The sequence below is a fragment of the Artemia franciscana genome, unplaced genomic scaffold (assembly GCF_032884065.1).
Source record: "Artemia franciscana unplaced genomic scaffold, ASM3288406v1 PGA_scaffold_37, whole genome shotgun sequence".
Lineage (NCBI taxonomy): Eukaryota > Metazoa > Arthropoda > Branchiopoda > Anostraca > Artemiidae > Artemia > Artemia franciscana.
Genome location: NW_027062675.1, coordinates 353,929 through 369,655, shown reverse-complemented (window position 1 = coordinate 369,655; position 15,727 = coordinate 353,929). Strand labels below are relative to the sequence as shown.

General features: G+C 35.1%; 2 protein-coding genes across 2 annotated transcripts in view; one reads left to right on the top strand and one right to left on the bottom strand.

The window, feature by feature from the left end:
* Nucleotides 1-15,727, bottom strand: part of LOC136041771 (NAD kinase-like) — a gene marked incomplete in the record, with an annotated part of 135,393 nt that overhangs the window by 96,477 nt on the left and 23,189 nt on the right. The window contains 1 exon segment of the mRNA XM_065726540.1: nt 11,286-11,369. Within this exon segment, the coding sequence (XP_065582612.1) occupies nt 11,286-11,369 (84 nt within the window).
* On the top strand, nt 411-15,706 carry LOC136041772 (uncharacterized). Its single transcript, XM_065726542.1, has 2 exons — nt 411-514; nt 14,227-15,706. The coding sequence occupies exon 2, from the start codon at nt 14,268-14,270 to the stop codon at nt 14,586-14,588; it is 321 nt and encodes a 106-aa protein (XP_065582614.1). The 5' UTR covers nt 411-514; nt 14,227-14,267; the 3' UTR covers nt 14,589-15,706.

Below are 15,727 nucleotides of genomic sequence, written 5' to 3'. Positions count from 1 at the left end.
ACTCCCCGAATCTACATATTATCTTTAACCTACCATGTTGAGTAAAAAAAACTAGTAAGGACCTACCAATTAAGCTGATTCGAGAATCTCCCCACAATCCGCATAGTGTCTCTAAACTTTCTGAACTTTAACTAGTCAGTAAACACGTTGTTAGCCCTTCCATATAAGCAGGGAACGCGACCTTCTAATTAGGATAGTCGATCGAGGTCTTAATTCACGGACCAGAAACAATTCATTCCAATTCCGGAATAACGGTCAACTCCTCCCCTTACACAGCCGTTATGTTCCAACTATCAAAATAAATACTAACAACAAGCAACCTTGCCAGGTAAATAAAAAAAAATAAGGAAGAAATCTTACTTCCGGAAGCTTTTTTAATTGCAACGCTATGAAGGACAGTTAAGAGACCGGCTGACGGTAAAGCAGTTATCCGCTATCTTTCGTAGCGAAGATGATTATAGTTTATGTTGTTGCACAAGCATAGTTAGAAGCAATAAAAACAACGGTGAAACGAGTAAGATTTCTTTTTTATGTCGATATGGTTAAAACCAACTAGAAGCAATTCAGATATTTTGTGAAAAGCTTGACTGAAAACTTTTAACGGGGGGGGATTACGAAGAAAACCTGAAAACAATATTTTGTGTTTGTTAGTAAAAATTAGTTGGCAGTATAAAGTAACAGTATGAAATATAACAGTATAAATTACTGAGACGAAAACCTTCCCCCCCCCCCGATACAAAAAAAAATCCCGTCAATACTCTGATTTCGACTATCTAACATGAATACCTGGCATTAATGTTTGTTTTTGTTTTTTTCAATTTGAATTTAAGAAATTAGTAAAAAGCTAATAAAAATTAGTACAATCCTAGTTGGCAACTATAAACTATTGTTTATTTCTTTTCATCCCTCTCCTTCACCCAGGTTTAAATGTAAAATCAACTAATAAATAGCTTATTGTGTTTAAACTAAGTATTTGATTTGAGTTTTATTCACAGAAAGGGATAATATTACAAATTCAAGCTGTAATAGTCTCAAGAACCTTATATACTTCCGAAAATATCCTTCTAAAATTTCAAATTTTAACGATTGGCGCATCAGGAAGGTTAAAAAGGGCAAAGCCCCACCTGAAAATAAAAGCCTTAAAAAAGTTTTGAAAAATGAATTCAACCTAAAAATTAAATAAGCCTAAAAATGTAGCCCTTTGGGGGATTCCGGTCTCCTTTTGTCTATACAGATTAGCCGTATCAATTACTGAGACAAAAACCTTGCCCCCCCCCAAAAAAAAAATATGTCAATACTTTAATTTCGACAAAAATACCTCGCATTCATGATTTTTTTTTATTCAAATTTCCTAAGAATTATGCGATACTTTTTTTTTACCTAGCTCAAGCTCCAAATCACAAAGTAAAGTGTATTATATCCAAGATATGCAGAAGTTTTAAATTACAGAAGTTTTAAATTCAGTTTTCTTTTTTTCAAATTTATCTTTTTACATATCTAATGAGAGTTTTGTACAATATTTCGTTTTTTCGTTAATATCATCATACCGCTTGGTTCACCCTACCCCCTTTCAGAAACCTACCAAATAAGCTAATTCGAGATTTTCCCCTTTGTCCACATAATGTCTCGTAACTGCCATACTGAAAATAGAACCGCAAGTTATTGGAAATGAACCGCATCTGAGATTAAATTTAACAACCACACAACCAAATTGTGACGACCTGCTATTCTCTTAAGCCATATTTAATCCCATTATTCAACTTTCTTGTTATTGTCTTTCTAGCAAAAAATAATAGATATTTTTAGATTCTTTCTAAAATCCACAAATTGTTCACAAGGGGTAACTCGTGAATTAATCTTAGGTGAATGGTTAGCAAGCTAGACTCTCAAGCGAAAGCTCGTGGACCCGAGTCCCAATGGGGGCTATTGTTTAAGCCAAAAGTTTACCCAGCTTCAAATCATAATCTAGGACAACACGGGAAGCTATCGGCTGATTTGCCTCCAGGCACGGACAGAACTCTCACCTGAGGGCAAGGCATCAGAAGGCCGGCACATGCGCTCCGCAAAACTTATTATTCCGTAGGCAGAAAAAGTCTATTTTCAGGGAGTATTGCTCAATGCATGTGGACTGAAAATTTTTATGCACTGATATTGATTCCTGAAACTCTCAACAACTTAGGATTTGTCGAAGCTATAGAAGAGAAAATGGTTAAAATGCTGTTTATTTTTAGTTAAGTGGAAATTAGGTTCTGGTTTGTCGTCCTAATCCTCATATTTTTTTTTTTTTTTTTTTTTTTTTTTTTAGCATTTTTTTTCTTCGCATACAAAACCGAAACACATCTTTTACAAAATGCTGCCGCACCAAGAAAAACTTTACAGTTTTGTAAACGTACGGCAATAACAAGTAAAAGTATATATTCCATTAAAAATCAAAACATAACCATAATCAACTCAAACTTCAAATCAATCTCTCTTATTTAAAAAAATAAAGAGTAATTACTTTCTAAGCGGGCCCATATATCTTACCGTAAATGCTTATCTAATTATACCTGTAGACTCAATTGCTAAATCATCACTATTTCTCGTTTCATAATCATGTTGATTTTACATTTTTTATTTTACATTGTGGTAATTTCTGCTCATTTCAGGTTTTAATTAGTTATTTATTACAATTTCTATTCGTTTTGGGCTGCATTTATTCATTGATAGTGATTTATGGACGAATAAAATATTACTGAAAAATACGCTTGAAATATTATTTGACTTTATTTCTACTCGTCTTTAGTTTAGTGTAGCTCTTTACTTTCCACTTGTTTTGTGGAAAAAGTTATTGGAATTTACATTTGTTGATTTTTAATCGACATAATCTTTTTCATTGGTTAATAATAGAAAATCTTTCCAGTTTTCTCCATTAGAACCCAAAAATACGCAGCATTTTCCAATGTGATACGCTTAGACTTTCCTAGGATATTCCACAGACGACCTTTTGACAATTTGGATAAGAATCGCGTCTTTCTATTTAGCATTACACCCCCTCAACTTTGCCTGAAAGTTTCAAAACCTTATTCTGTTCCTGAGATGCATCTATGTCACTTTGACAGCCTTGACGCAGTTAAACTCTTTTAACTTATTTTAATAGTAGTAATGGTAATAGCAGCAACCACAGTCGCAGTAGTAGTAGCAGCAGCACTCACAATAAGTCGCAGCAGAAGTTTCAAGCATTCACAAAGCATGTAGTTCCAGCCGCATTTCCAAGTAGTCGTAGGTAGTCACAGTCATTGTATCATATAGTCGTGGTAGCAGACACAATTATTTGCAGTCGCTACAGGAAAAATTAGTTGCTAAAGTCAAAATCGCATGTAGTCGGAACTGCACCTCCAAGTAATCACGGTCACAGATAATCACACTCACAAGAATTTTGAGTTTCAATCGCAGTAGTTATATTTGAGATTAGTCGCAGTCATAAAACATCCGCATTCAGAGTAAATCGCGCTCGTACTGAGTTGCTATCACAATCGCAAGCATTAAGAAGTAGACACAGCAGCCGCTGCAAGAATTTCATTTTCCATGAGTCGCAGTCTTTAATAGTTACAGTTTTAGTCAAAAATAGTCGCAAAAGTACTAGTAGTAGAAGCAGTAGATTGAAGTAGCCCTAAGTTACCCTTTAATACCTCAACAGTTACGAGATTTACAAATACGGAGTGTGTTTCCATTTATTCAATATCCCACCAACAAGCCCTGAAAATTTCACATTGATGTTCCTAGCCATTCCAGAGATTTTGCAGATACACCTTTTTACCCTCCTCCCCCTATTTCAGTTAAAAATCTTTTTCAACAAGACCTCAAAGTTTCAACTTAATAACCTTAATCGTTCCTGAAATCCCGCAAATAACAACTTGCATACAAGCAGCGTGTTTTGATTTAGTCCAAAATACCCCAAATGATTCGCTGAAATAATCTCCCTTATAACCTTAGCCTTAGTAGTAGTAGTAGTAGTTATAGTGTTAGTAGTTGCAGTAGTAATAGTGGTAGCAAAAATAGTAGCCCTAGACACATTGTGCCTTTTGGTTGTCCACCCCTGAACATTCCCTGATAGTTCCTACCTAATACTCTACGCTGTCCCCTCAACATTCACTGAAAATTTCACTTTAAAAACTTAGATTTTGATTACAAGAGTCTGGCTTGAGAAGTAGTAACCCTCCTCACGTTTATGGTAACCTTGGGTATACTATGACGGATGAATTTGAGTTAGATAAAAAGAAAGAAAAAGTTTTCTCAAATGAAAATAAAGCTTGACATTGAGAATAAACCGAACAAAAATATTATCGTCTACCAGTGGGGCTGCTTCTTTCTATACCCATCGGCCTCCACACTAAAGTTTGAATTTTCGTCCTAATTCTTTAAGGAAGACTGCTCAAACACAAGTGCCGTTGAATTTAACTGAGAAGTATTTTTCAAAACACTTAAACTTTACCGTAAAGAGCGGGAGATCGAAGAGGGGGTAGTCCCCCTGATAAACAAAATAAGTACCGTTCTTTTTGAGTTTTAATGTGAATTTTATTTGAAAAAACTTGCTTTGTTTTTAGTTTAATATACTAAAGATTATGTATGTTGGAGCGCATATGGAAATTACTTCGTTCAAAGCTTCAGATAGATGGCGAGACCTATCTTATTTTCATTAAAACGAGATTGGGATCAAAACAACAAAAACAATTTATTGGCTGGATACTGATCAAATATCAATACAATATGTTAATACTGTTAAAATATTGATTTATAAAGCTGCGATAAAGCAAAATTGAAGCCGTAGTATCTTATCAAACTAATAGAATAGCGTATTCAGAATGTTGGCACGGAAAAAATTTGTAATCACCTTTCTTAAATACCAAACGAAAACCTATGCTTTAGTTACATTGTCTGTGAGCTCCTAACTAAGTAATAATTAATATTAATAAAAAATAATTAATAACTAAATAATAAAACACAATCAACTGAAAGTAAGGAGTAATATGAAAACTTAAAACAAGCAGAACTAGTTTCGTATATGAGGGAGCTGCCCCCTCTCCAATACCTCGCTCTTCACGCTAGAGCTTTTCAGTACTTTGGAAAAACTTCTGATTCTAATTAAACGGTCCTTTTGTTTCAAGAGACATTCGCACAGAATTGGGACAAAAAGTAAAACTTAGGCATAAAAAGTGGGGGATTGAAGAGGGGCAGCTTTCCTCATATATTGAAAAAAAATTGTTTGCTTACAGTTACTCCTTGCTTTCAGCTGAAAAAGTTGTTTTTATATTTAACATCTGATTGTTTTCAAATAATGCCGGAAAATCCGTTTCCCTTTCCATGGAAAATACCTCCCCTCCCCACGAAAAATTCCTCCATGGAGAAAATTCTCCCGCGTAAAATCCTCGCGTCCCCACGAACTTCTCCCTGGAAAACTAAATCCTCGCTGAAAATTCCTCCCGGAAAATATCTTGCGGACCATTCTGCCTGAAAAATTCTTTATCATAAAATTCTTTATCTTTATGCGTTACATCATTTCTTATCAGCGGCTGTGAATGATAATTATTTGGTGGCAACTATATTTTTACATTAAAAAATCTCTTGATATAGAGCGATTATTTTTGATAAGTTGTAAAATATAGGAATTCGTGAAATAGCGCTTGATTCAATGAGATCGTATAGTCCAAGTTGGTAATGACTGTAATCGCAGTGATAGTGTAATCGCTGCTGTAATTGCAGTGGCCAAGTTTTACTCTTAAATGCTTGTGCTTCGAAAGACTGAGGAAGATTTTTTTCCAATAGCTTCCAGAGGAATAGTCTAAGGATAGTTTAGACTATCTTCAAGGTCTAAGGACAAAAGAGTATAAGGACTCTTGACTGACCGTATATTAAACAATAAGTTGCACAAAAAATTGTAGTTCGACGGCACTTTCTTATATTATAATTAAAGAAAGGTTATTGGCTAGGCCGCGACGCATTATGATTAAAAGATGATATATTACGAAATATAACACTTTTTTCGTATCCATCTGTGTTCAAAGGAAAAGCAGGTCGTCTCCAAGTGATAGGGAAAGAGATGAAGATATAAAGAAGATCAGAACTTTACGGACAGGGTTAGATAATGAACTTTTAAAGAAGTTTTTGATATTCCAGCCCCAACCCTTCTAAAATATTCGAGGTTGCATTTTTTTTATCAAGTAAGAATATCATTCCCGATGCATTATTTTACAAATATTAAACTCGAATGTAAAAATGGGAGTTGTAGGAAGAAATGATAGCCTTCTCCACACTTCAGAGAGCCTGAGTCAAACAACTCGTAATAACAATCTACAAGTAAAGACTATCCCTAGTCAATAGAATACGAAACTTTAAAAAGTTTTAAAAACAGCATATACAAAAAATAAAGTTTGTTATTCATACCGATTCTGAATATTCAAAATGTATGAAGGGGGTTCCATCAGGATGGAACCCCCTTTTTGGGGAATCCAATTCATATTTCTAAAATTAGGCAAATTATTGTAAGTTAATAACTATGAATGACTTACTTTGAAATTGAGTTGCGTCATTTATGGCTTCTCCGTGCCTTCTAAAAACCAGAACATGACTGTTCTTTACCGAAAAAAAATCACCATGCCCATATTTGGTTTATTGCAGCTCTTTACTTTTCTCTGAGAACTTGTTTTGCGGAAAGTTTTTTCACATTAATTTTTGTTTGTTTTTAATTGATGTAGTCTTTTTAATTACCCAAGAAGAGAATATTTTAAATCTTTTAGTTTCTTTTTTGTATCCTGATTTTGGTTCACATTTTATATTAGGACGAAGTTTTGCGGCAATTTTTGCAGCAATGTTTTTATTTAGTTGAAAACCACCCTTAACATTCCCTGAAAAAGTTGTACTAATACCCTGATTATTAACAATAGAAGTTGTCATAGTGGCAGAAGTAATAGTAGGAGCATTGGGAGTAGTAGTAGTGATAGTAGCAGGAAGTATTAAAGTAGTAGCAGCAATAGTATTCAGGTTTTGCCTTTTGATCTAGTTCAATATCCCCTTCCCATGCCCTGATAGTTCTAACTTAATACTTGAAGCCATTTCTGACATATCACTGATACGCCTTTTGATAGCCTGTGTGTACATAATGTGTTTTGACTTAGTCCACAATCCTCCTCAACAATCACCCTAAGTAACACCTTAATGCCATTAGCCTTAGTAATAGCAGCACTAAATGCAATAGCATTAGTTGTAATATTACAATTAGTAGTTATAGCAAGCCCATAGTTGCATTTTTATTAGTTCAATATCCTCCTCAGTATATTGAATAAGTTTCAAACTAGTACTCTAAGGCGTTACTGAAATATTTCTGATATGCCCTTTTAACAGCCTGCATATAAACAGCATGTTTCAACTTAATCCAACATTCCCATGAACATTTTTTTGAAAATTCCTCCGTTTTACCCTTAAGCTTATAGCAGTAATAGCAGTAGCGGTGAAAGTAGTGGTAATAGTTTGCATATAGCACCTTTCGGTAAGTTCAACATCCCCCTCAACACGCACTGAAAGTTTTAACTAAATACTAAGTTGTTCCTGAGATATAGCTGTAATGACCCCCTGATAACCTGCATTAGCATAATCTATTTTGATTTAACTCAGCATCCCACTCAACTTATCCTTGAACTTTTACCTTATCTTAGCTTCAGCAGTAAAAGCAGTAGTACTAGTCTTAGTAGTAGTGGCAGTAGTAGTTCTAGTAGTACCTGTAATAGCAGTAGCAGTACCATTTGTAGCAGTAGTAGTAGAGGCAGGCACACAGTGCCTTTTGGTTTTTTAATATGGCCTGAAAATTTCAACTTAATACCCTAGGTCATTCTTAGGATATTGATGACATGCCCTTTTGACAATCTCCATCCATACAGTGTGTTTTAATTTACTTTAACATCTCCGTAAACATTCCCTGAGAGTTTCATCTTAATACCCTTATCCTCAGTAGTAATTGCAAAAGTAACAGCAAAAGTAATAGTAGCAGTATTCACTGAGTGTATTTTGGTTCGTTCAATATCCCTCTAAACATACCCTGAAAGTTCAACTTAATTCTGTAAGATGTTCCTGTCCAATTGCTCATACTCTCTTTTGGCAACCAGAATGCGAATTTGTTGTTTTGTTTTAGTTCGACATCACCCAAATATTTCCTATGAGCGTCAACTTAATACCCTTAGCCTCAGCAGAAATAGTAAATGCAGTAGAGTGCATTTTGGTTAGTTCAACATCCCCCTCAACTTGCCCCGAAAGTTTCAACTTAATACTCTAAGTCGTTCCTAAAATAATGCTTATGGCAACCGTTTTGGCAGCTTGTATGCACATTAGGTGTTTTGATTTGAATCCTCCTAAACATTATCTGGAAGTCATTAGTCTTGGTAGTAGCGGAATTAGTAGTGGCAGTAGTAGTAATTAAGCATGCAATTATTACATTTTGCTGAGTTCCAATTCCTCATAAACATACCCTGAAAGTTTCAACCTAATGCTCTAAGCCATTTCTTTTTAATATTGCTAATACACTCTTTTGACAATCGACATTAACAGTGTGTATTCTAACTTTCAATAACATCTCCAAAACATTCCCTGAAAGCTTCACCTTAAAACCATTAGCTTCGGTAGCATTAATAACTACTACTACTACTAATAACTCACTACAGCACCAAGCCGCCTGAGGCCAACACAGCTACGCACGCTCCTCCTCCAACCTAATCTATTTAAAGCCTCCGTCGTTACACCCTCCCAGGAAGTTCCCATTTCCTTTAAATCTTTATTTATGACATCCTCCCAACCCAGATAAGGACGACCTGCTTTCCGTGTAGCCCCAGACGGTTGGCCAAAAAGGACAATCTTCGGTAATCTGTCATCCTTCATCCGTAGAACGTGGCAGTATGTTGTTTTGTTTTTTCAACACCCCCCATATGCTGTAAGTTTCAACTTGATACCCTAAGCTGCTCCTGTGACATTGCTGATGATAAGTCCTTTTGACAACCAGCATGCATATAGTGTGTTTTGGTTTAGTTTAACATCCTACCAACATTCCCTGAAATTTTCTCCTAATATCCTTAACCTTATTATAACTAGTATCACAGTTTTAGTAGGAATAGTAGAAGTAGAAGTAGTAGTGGTGGTAGTAGTAGTAGTAGTATTAGCAGCAGTATCCAGATATTGCCTTTTTGTCAGTTCAACAACCCCCCTATCATGTTCTGGAAGTTTCAGCTTGATACTCTAACCCGTTCTTAAGATATTGCTGAAACGCCTTTTTGACAATCTTTATACACATACAGAGTTTCGATGTAGTTTAACTTCTCACTTAAAATTACCTGGAATCTTGAACTTAATATCCTCAGCCTTAGTAGTAGTCACAATAAAAGCACTAGTTGTATTAGTGATAGTAGTGGTAATAGTAGTAGTAGAAGCTATTGTAGTAGCAGTAGTGTACACATATTGCCTTTTGCTCAATATGAGCATTCCCTCATCATTCCCACAAAATTCCAACTCAATACCCTAAGATACGCCCTTTTGCAACCTGCATGCACATAGTGTGTTATGATTCAGCTCAACACTCCCCTCAACATTGTCTGAATGTTTCACATGAGTGCCCTGGGCCTTTCTGAACACCAAGGGTATAACGTTCCCCCCTTTCCCGGTAACAAATATAATACGTAATCAACGGGCGAATTACTTACAATCCTTGCCTTGAAGGCTCTGGGGGGTGGACATTCCATGAGACATAGTCATTGACCTTACAACAATGCTGTGCAAAATGGCTATCTCAAAATTTTGATTAGTTGTCCTTGGGGAATAAAGAGGCGTGGTAGGGGGCAGGTTGCCCTCAAATCACTTTCGATTATCCAAAAGGGCACTAAAACTCTCAACATTCAATTGAATGAACTCCTCCCAAAGTTTCTACAATAAACCCTTCCCTACGAAGTGTCTTGGTGAAAAAAAAATAATAATACATTGAGCCCACTTCGCTCTTTAATTAGGCTGCGCTATGGCGCTGCCTATGAATCAGCAATATATCTTCAAACATCCGTTCAAATGATTCCGTTCTAATGTTTTACAAGCACAGATTCAACATAATAGTCCAAAAAAAAGAAAAAACAACAAGGAAAGAAAGAAAATCCATGCTCATCTTCGACCTTCATTCTCGGGAAAAATGGTAAAACTTCGTGTTTCTTTTTTTTTAATATTGGAAGATGAAAACCATATAACCGGATTCTCAGACATGCTAAATTTAATGGTGTAATTTACATCATGGTCATATCCTTTCTTGGGGGGGGGGGGTCTAAAGTATCTAAATTATGCAAATAATCTTGAACGGTACTGTCTACTCTTTGCTTACAACTCGTTGTTAAATAAATGGAGGATCTTTATCCTTATTTTATAATCTGATAAAATATAATGATTCTTTTTCGTGCTTCACCTTTTTCTTCGTTCTTCTAGACGGGCGTTAAGTTAAACAAAGGGGTACAAATGTACCCCCGCAAGCATATTTATCGAAAATAAGGATAAATTATATATCACACACACAGGAAAAATCCGAAGTCTTTTTTTAGCTGTATATAGTTAGAGAAAGTACCCCAGTTGCAACTGACCATTATAGAGTTTTACTATAGCGTCAATTATGGTTGTAACCTACGATTATAACGTCATTTATCACCTTACATACAAAGATATAGTTTTTTGTAAAAAAAAAAAAAACTTATTTTAAATAAGTGTTTTGGTTACAAAAGCACGTAGATGCGCCAACATCATTCAAAATAAGCCCTTTAAAGACTCTCCATGATTTTCCAGTCCCCCACTGGCAGTGGAGGAAAAAAACGGTAAAAGAGGACACACCAGGGCTATCCATGCAAAAAAGTTATTTTCCTTGTTGTTCAAACCTTTCAGACTACTTTCCAAATTTCCCTTAAATTTGTTTTCAACATAGTATTTTACTATTAAGACAAATTTAGATAATAGTTACGATTCCAAAATCAGCTAAAAATGTCAATCTTTTATCACTTACCAGTTTTTTTTTTTTTTTTTTTTTTTAATATGGGCCATGAGTGGTTCCTTGCTAAGTTGCAGCTAGGGATGTAACCACGAAAATCTAATCGAAAAGTACTGTGGCAGAGATAATGAAAAATGTTAGTTTTACTCAACTAAATTATCTACTACAAAATTGACTAAGAACATTACAAAATACAACAGTGGATGGGAAACACATCCAACTCTTTACTATAAAAGGAAAAATAGGAGAAACTTACATGACCATAGCAGAATTTTTCATAATCCGTCCGCATGGTCCAAATTGCTGAATGGGACTTGGTGCATTCAGAGATCTCGTCCTCCTGCATAGACAAAAAATACTTTTATTAATTTTATTATTTTGCACCCCGAAAACCAACGGCGCTAACATCAGAAACCGAAGGCACAGCAATCCTCCCCTTATACGATCAACTCTGTGACCATACAAAGTTAAGATCTTTCAAGTGATTGGATGAATTGAATGTAAATACTTGGACCTTTGTTAGATTGGCTTACAAAAGGCTCAGTTCATAGAAACACACCAATCATCTAGCAGCCTAAAGATTTCAATAATGTTTTATGGTAACAAAATAACATGAAAAATTAATTATTTTCTTAATATATTAACCAAAGACTAGACAAAAGAACATTTTTATGGAACATAAGGTCATCGACTACAATTGAGGTTTCTTAAAATTAAGTAAACTAAAAACAGTTTGGGCCACACATGGCACCTATGTTGGTTATGTAAATTCTTAAAGTTAAATTCAATTTTCTTCCTAATTTAACATCTTGTAATTTCAAGGTTTATCAGAAGTATCCCAAGAAGGTATTTTTGGGCCGACTCTTTTCCTCGTGTTCATAATTGACACAAGAACAAAATCTCACAAAAAAAAGTTCACCACTTTGCTGAAGATGAGACAGGATTCTCCATAGCAAAAGATGAAGATCCCATTAAGCTCCATCAAACTTTAGGCCGACTTGAAAAAACGTGTGATGTGGGAAGATTACGTGACTTGTCAGGTTAATACATCAAAAACAAATGAGCTCCTGATTACAAAGGCACAAAATGTGAATATTAAACCTGATTTCATCTTCAAAGGAGAAGTAATAAAAAGATTAGATGCACTATGCCTTCTTTAGAGTCCACTTTTCTTCAGATCTAACATGGGCTAAACATCTCAGCAAAGTGAGATCCACCTGTTCTAGGAAGCTTATTAAATACAAAAACAAGTTTTTCAACTGAAAGCAAGGAGCAACGTCAATACTTAAAACGATGTGTCTTAGCTCTTCATTTCCATTTTTGACACGCTCAATTCTCGTTTTCGCATATCTTCTAACCGACCGTTTCTTTGCCCTTCATTTTTATTTTTGACATGTTTTGATACTTCCTGTAGCATATTTACGCATTTGTCATTCTTCTTTACTTGAATTTTGATTACTTCATACAATTTAGCAATGCCCTTTGATTTTACCGCCCGTATTGGTCTTGTTTCATTTGATGGTCCATGTTGCTGATTTTCACCAATTGTGAATTTAAATTTGTTCGGGCTGTTTTCTCGGTCTTATAGCGTTTGATAGGCCAGGTGGTTCGAAAGAATCATCACTTGTAAGAATTGCATATTTTTGTTTTTTGGGCATTCTTACTGACATTATATAACTGGTTAGGTTCAAGCCAGTAAGCTTAATCACATAGTGAGGTGATTTTGTCTAACAAAAGAAAACTAACTAAAATTGTCAGGTATTTTCCAAGTTTAAATTAAAACATTAAAATTATTGCTCAGGCACCACAAAAATTTTACAGGTTACATAATGGCGATTTAAAAAAATTTCGACTTTTTTTATATCTTAAAAAGACATTGCATATACTTAAAACAAAAGAAATTCGACAATGATGTTTATGGAATATGAAATAAAAATGGTATGTGAATATTGTCTACTAAGCTTTAACTTTTTGTTTTCTTTTTGAAGGTTTTTGAATTGTTGCAATCCTTTGTTAAAATATAAACAAATATTTGTCTTTCATGCTGAATTTTAATGTCTTTTCACAAGCATTTTAATGTCTTTTCATACTGAAGTCTTAGCTAGACCGATTTGTATAAGTCTTAGCAAGACCGATTTCTATAAGTCTTAGAAAGACCGATTTCTTATCGATCGAATCGATCGATAATTTCATACTAAAAATCTTATCAAGATATTTGATTATTGAACCAAGAATGATTTTTAACACCACTTTTAAACTTTTGGTTTTTCTTTTTTATGGTTTTTGAATTGTTGCAATACCTTGTTAAAATATAAACAAATATCTCTCTTTCATACTGCATTTTAGTGTCTTCATAAGCATTTCATTGTCTTTTCATACTGAAGTCTTAGCAAGACCAATTTCTTATCGACCGAATCGATCGATAACACCGATGAGTCTTAGCAAGACCGATTTCTAACATCGCTTTTCTGCTAAGTTTCAAACTTTTGGTTTTCATTTTTAAGAATGTGAACTATTGTAATCCCTTGTTAAAATATATGCAAATATTTTTACAATTCCCAGTTTTTTTGTTTTTTTTTTTTTTTTGTTTTGTTTTTTTTACTTCTTCCGCAATTTAATGTCTTTTCATACTAAAGTTTTTTAAAAGATATTTGATTGTTGAAACAATGTCTATTTATTTTTTCCCAAAATTTAGGCTCTTACCGAATTTCCTCAAACTTCTTTCAATATACGAAAAGATGAGATGAGCAACTCTTAACTAGTAGGATGGGGTAAAAAAAAATAACCCACGTGCTTTTTATAGATCTCTCAATAGCCACTGTGGCTATGCCATCATAGTTCCATGTAATCTTCAAATACCAGGTGAAGAATCTTTGTTGAGTCTGTCGACTTCCAGCGTATATCCAGAAAGAAGGTAAGGAGGTTCTTTACCCCGGCCGACCACATACATAACAAAAAAAAACAGAAACTGTTAAGAGTCGAATGTTTTGAAAACGGTTGTTAGGGAGTCTAAATTGTTAGCATTCGGTAGGGAAACTACTTCCATCATTTATCTTTTCTTATATACCGATGCTGATGGTCTTCGAACTTTTTTAGTAAGAAATATAGGTTTTCTACTCGTCCAAGATTATTTGTTGCCAACAAGGTGAATATTTTTACCTTGCTATGCCTTTCCATTTCCTTTCTTACTTTTCTAGGAAGTCAAAACGAGTAGTCACAAGCAACTGAGGAAGAAGTCATGGAGCTCCTTGAAACAGAAGATCCGTCAGATTTAATGGATGAAGATGAAGGTCGTGATAGGGATCCTAATTTTAAGGTTGAAGAGGATGTCAAAGAAGATGTCATAGAAGGCGAAACTAACGAAGAAGAAGAGCTGGACTTCCGTCAAACTAGTTCTCCAGATGTACAGGAGCCCCGAACCTTAAGTACATTAGACGAAGATGACATTCCTCATACAAGGCGGCGGAAGAAGCCCATGGGTGTGTTTATCGGTAGAGATGGCAAACTAAACGGTCTAAGCAGCCACCGCCAACTTCAAATGTCCACTCTTCCAGTATAATATAACAATTACCTGGTGTGCAAGGGTCACCCAGGGTAGTTGGAACTCTTAGGAAGAACAAGCACGAGCTTCCAGCAGCATTTCTTCCGCAGAGAGAATGTGAATTTGGTTCCTCGATCTTCGGATTTGCTCAGAAGTAGAAGTTGCATCGTATCTGCCAAAGAAGAAGAAAAAAGTAGCTGTGATCTCTTCAGTGCAAAACATAAACATGGTAGATGCAAACTCAGGCAAGCTTGAGATAGTCAAGTTTTACAACGCATAGAAGTCTGACGTTTACAGTTTAGATCAGAAATATACCAACTGTACTACCAGCTTTCATAAGCACTGAACACTTGCATTCTTCTTTCCAATATTGGATATTACCAGTGTAAACACAAAGGTACTAGTCAACAAAATAAGAAGTCTTGAAAAGAGGTCTAAGCGCCGACAGATCCTCACATAGTTAGGACTACCCCTTACGAAGTCTCATTTGATGGTTAAAGTATCCTTCAACTCCTTTCCTTGAGAACTTCCAAAGTTTGTGCCCCAAGCATCGAAGTAATACGTTCCGGCTATAAAAGTCAGGGGTGCAGTCTCTGTCCTCGTCCAGTTGACCGAAAGACGACTAGGGTCAATAACATCTACAAGAAGGAATGCTGCATGGACCATCACAACGAAGTGTGCCCAGAATGAGTCTAGATGGTTCATTTTTATTTTAAACATATTATATTTGACTGTATTTGCTTAAAGTCAAACTACATGTTCCAATCTGATATATTTCTTTTTTATATACAAGCATTTTAGTTATTGGGTAAATATTTACCCCACCTACCAGTTACGCAACAAAAAACACCCGACCGGTTGAGGCTTAAGGCGACCATTTATAACCAATTAGAATCACTTCTCCAGTTGAAGTTTCTATTATATATTCAGCAAAACCAATTAGTAGCAACAATATTCTGAGTAATAAAACGATAAATGAAAGCAGTAAATGATGTCTTTTACCGACAACAAAACACTTCTGGGTGGTGTTTCTACATGTGTTCTACGACATAATTACATAAAAATTGTTGTATCTAAACGAAAATGCATAACTGCTTCTCGATTCAGTCCATTTTTAGCTTATACAAAACAAATCTTCATTCCATTAGAATCCATCA

Bases quoted from the DNA above. Each gene is read 5' to 3' on its own strand.
- LOC136041772 (XM_065726542.1), top strand. From the start codon at position 14,268: ATGGAGCTCCTTGAAACAGAAGATCCGTCAGATTTAATGGATGAAGAT.